The 3,681-nt window shown below is 35.0% G+C and overlaps 1 protein-coding gene across 1 annotated transcript in view; it reads right to left on the bottom strand.

Annotated features, from left to right (window-relative positions):
• LOC145268740 (testis-specific serine/threonine-protein kinase 3-like) overlaps positions 1–2,883 on the bottom strand; it is a 158,553-nt gene extending 155,670 nt beyond the window's left edge. The window contains exon 1 of the mRNA XM_080124326.1: positions 2,472–2,883. Within this exon, the coding sequence (XP_079980452.1) occupies positions 2,472–2,557 (86 nt within the window). The 5' untranslated portion in view covers positions 2,558–2,883. The remainder of the gene's footprint in view (positions 1–2,471) is intronic.
• Between the last annotated feature and the right edge of the window lie 798 nt (positions 2,884–3,681).

Genomic DNA, 3,681 nt, shown 5'->3' with positions numbered 1-3,681 from the left:
TTATATGTCTGGCCATGGGAAGAGGGTTCGCACAGAGCTGAAAATATCGCTAACAAGAGTCAGACCACACAACACATATTCTCTTTGTTTGGATAAGTAAGTGATTATTTAATTCGAAGGTCGCACTGGGATCGGTCTTTGTGGGGAAAACAATTTCCCGCCATGAGCTCCAGATAAAACCTGCATAACTAGACAGTTGTAGAGAGTTTATGTCCGGAGCATCAAACCTCAGGGCAAACGAACAGTGACTATTATCAAAAGGCCGTAGTCAGTCAAGCGTGACGACCACGGAGAAGGAGGAGCAAGTGTGAGAGTTGGTTGAACCTTGGAGAGCGGGAAGTTGGTTTGGGTAAGAGTTACCGAATAGTTGAGCCGCTGTTCCTCTCCGGGTCTCTCAGCAAAGGGGCGAACAAAGATCATGAAATCTGCTATTCAACATTGTGAAATTGAGCGCCATTTTTCCAAAATAAAAAACATTATTAATGGTTTATAAATTCGACTTGTGTTGTTTTGTTTAGGATGGAGGAGCCTTTGTTGTAGCGTTGACTCTATCGCCGAACGATTTTGTTTCATCACAACGAAGGAGACGACCGCGGCATAGTGTATGTTCGCAACAGAACAACTAAGCAAAAAGCAACAGAAAGAAATCGAGGTCAAAGAATACATATTTAATAGAATGCTACTACAGAAACAAACCAAAAGAAAATGCTTCCAGAAACTAATGAAAAATCTGTGGGACATGCCTACTGACTCCCAGACAACTGAACAAAGCATTGCAGATCAAACAAGACGGATCCTTAAGAGAATTAGAAACAGAAAAAGATAAACAGTCTTCTCGCATACATCTCAGCAGATATTATCGCAGTAAACGGGTAAAATAAGTAAGCATGAAACTAAAAGTAGAAATAGAAACTGATAAAAAAAAATTGGCCGACATAGTTGGCCAGCAATGACGAAAAGAAGAAGAAAAGTAATTCTCATTTCATATCCACAACAGATAATAAAGTTGTCGCTGATTATTTAAAAAAAAAAAAAAAAGTAAAAAAGATCGAATGAATTAATAAAAAATAACGCTACATATTGGGGATTTTACGCCAGTAAGTAGCGATTAAGTTAGCTAATGTGAATTTGGACAAGGGTCACTCTGAGTGCATATAAGGATAACCCAGATCTGTTAAGCAGAACCGTTCTCAGAGTTGAATGAAATATGGGTGACAAGACAAGTCAAACTTCGTAGACTAAACAGGATTCGAACTATGACATGACGTCACGTTTTCTATTTTCAATAGAAATATTTTTTACCAACGTTCATCCCAAACAAGGCACACCTCCATTTGGGCGTACGGGGCTATTATTTGGGGCCATGTTTAGGTGGATGTTAGTTTACGTTAAATTTAAACTTTTACATGTCAGTACAGTCAGGTAAGCAGGAAGCAGGAAGGGAATTCCAAAATGTAGCTGTTCGAGAGAAGAAACTACAAAAATAGAAGACTTTCAAATATTTAGAGACCTCTACAATTAAGGGATGTAGTTTTCAGATCAGTTCTCCCCCGGAAGAAATATGAACGCCAATAATGTAGAATAATCCAAGGCGAATGTTACTTCTATGTCTGTCCGTCTACGTCACCCATTTCTTAAGTTAGCAAGTTAGATTTAAAAAGTAAATAATTATTAAGATACATTAGTCTATCCTTCCATAAGTAATTTTTCTCCAATAAAACCTTGAAGAAACTCAGCGAACGTCCCATTTCGTCTTTCATGAATGAAAACTTTTATTTATCTAAGTGAAGCAGACAGGGCGATTGCAAGGACTAGATGAAACGGCCATTCATGAAACGGCGATAAAAACGGCAAAGTCATTCATTAATGACGAAAAGAAGAAAAAAGGTAATTCTTATTTTATATCTATGACGATGATATTAAGCTTGTCGTTGACTATTAAAAAAAAGCGAAAAAGATTGATTTAATTAAACTTGAAACCCGTTTAAAAGAAGAGAAGAATGTAAACGGTCGTATCAAAACATTTTATTGATTGCTCATTGATGAAAACATTGCAATACAACTAGAAACCCAGATCACCAAACTTTGGAAGAAGCTAAAATAGTAAATAGGCTGAAAAAGAATATGAAGCAATGGAAGAGGGTATATCTGACAAACAAGGAGTTAAATAAGAAAGATAAAATCATGCTAAATTTGTATTAGAACCGTTGTATTCAGGTATTATGTAAATATTCGTAATAATGTTAGTATCTGGATTACAATGATTCAAGTTAGAAAAGATGACAATATTACACATCTACTCTATAAAATTAAGCCAGTAAGAATATTCTGTTAGACGCAACTAATAATTGGTTTGGTAAATTGATATTTGATTCAGACTAGCCAATCATTTACGTAACCGTTCAACCTGATAAGTAAATAAAACAGTTGTAAACTTTGACATATGATAGAAAAATAAACTTTTGACGTACCTTTGGGTAATCTCGGTCAATGGTAGGAATGTATCTCCCGTGTCGCCACGGGTTCGATTCCTCTCGTTTTCACAGTTTTTAGTCATCTTTTTTCTTTATATCCACTGCTTCCGTCTTTGAAGATATTAAATATTAATGCGATTCCTCCATGAATGGTTCTTCCTTTGTAACATGAAACTGATCTGAATAATATTTATGAATGGATGTTTGGATGATGCGCGTAATTATCCAAGTTGTGTTCATTGAAGAGAATGAGAATACCGTTTGCTTTACGGGAGCAAGGTTTCAATGAGTGAGGGATTGGTGACCCAAAATGTAAAAAGGTTCTATCTGAATGTTTTGTCATTTGAAGAGAATCTGAGTTCGAACCATAGTTCTTCTAACTACATCCAAAGTCATCACTGTGGTTTCGCGAACTTAAAAAAAAAAAAAAAACAGACTGTTTTTATTATAATACTACTTGGCTTTTTTTACATAGGCATCATCACTTATCAAGGCCCAGGGGCCATTTGAGGATAAGGCTTGAAGATTGTACAGTAGTCAATTGGACAATATAGTAATCGTTAGTAATGAAAATTCAGTAAATTTGTTAACTTAAGGGGAACGGCTTATCAAAAACTTGTTTACATTGGACTTGAAGATAACCATATTGTAGTCAGCTGAAAAGCAGGAAAACGGAAGACAGTTCCACAGGCATGCAGTTCTAAGAAAGAAGCTTGCCATTTTTTACTTGTGTCATTTTTATCATGCCATTTATTCAGACTTTATTTTTACCTAAAGTCTTTATTATGATATATAGATTTTAATTTTGATTTGAAAACAATAAATATTTATTTTAATATTTGCATCAGCAGTAGAGCATCAAGCTTAAAACAAATCAGAAGAATCGTTTTCAGAATCGGAAATTAGGTTAAAACTTTTCCGATTCGCTACTGATTCCAATACCCCGCCAAATGCCCATTTTCCCGATTCCCGATTCCGGTGAATCGCCTCAACACTGTTTTAATTCAAAGTTTTAATTTTTTTAAATAAGGCATTCACGCAAATTATTATATATGAGACAAAAAACACAAAATAGTAATTTATCAAAAAGTAATATTCCTCTAATTTTCTAACTGACTGGATTGTACATTCAAAAACACACTACTTTTACTATTTTACGGTAACATGACAATAACAAATTACAATTCACATAATTTCCTACGTACAA

The sequence above is a fragment of the Euprymna scolopes genome, chromosome 44 (genome assembly GCF_053919585.1).
Source record: "Euprymna scolopes isolate OS-2025 chromosome 44, ASM5391958v1, whole genome shotgun sequence".
Classification (NCBI taxonomy): Eukaryota; Metazoa; Mollusca; class Cephalopoda; order Sepiida; family Sepiolidae; genus Euprymna; species Euprymna scolopes.
The sequence above is the reverse complement of the archived record's forward strand: the minus strand, read 5'-3'. Positions and strand labels throughout refer to the sequence as shown.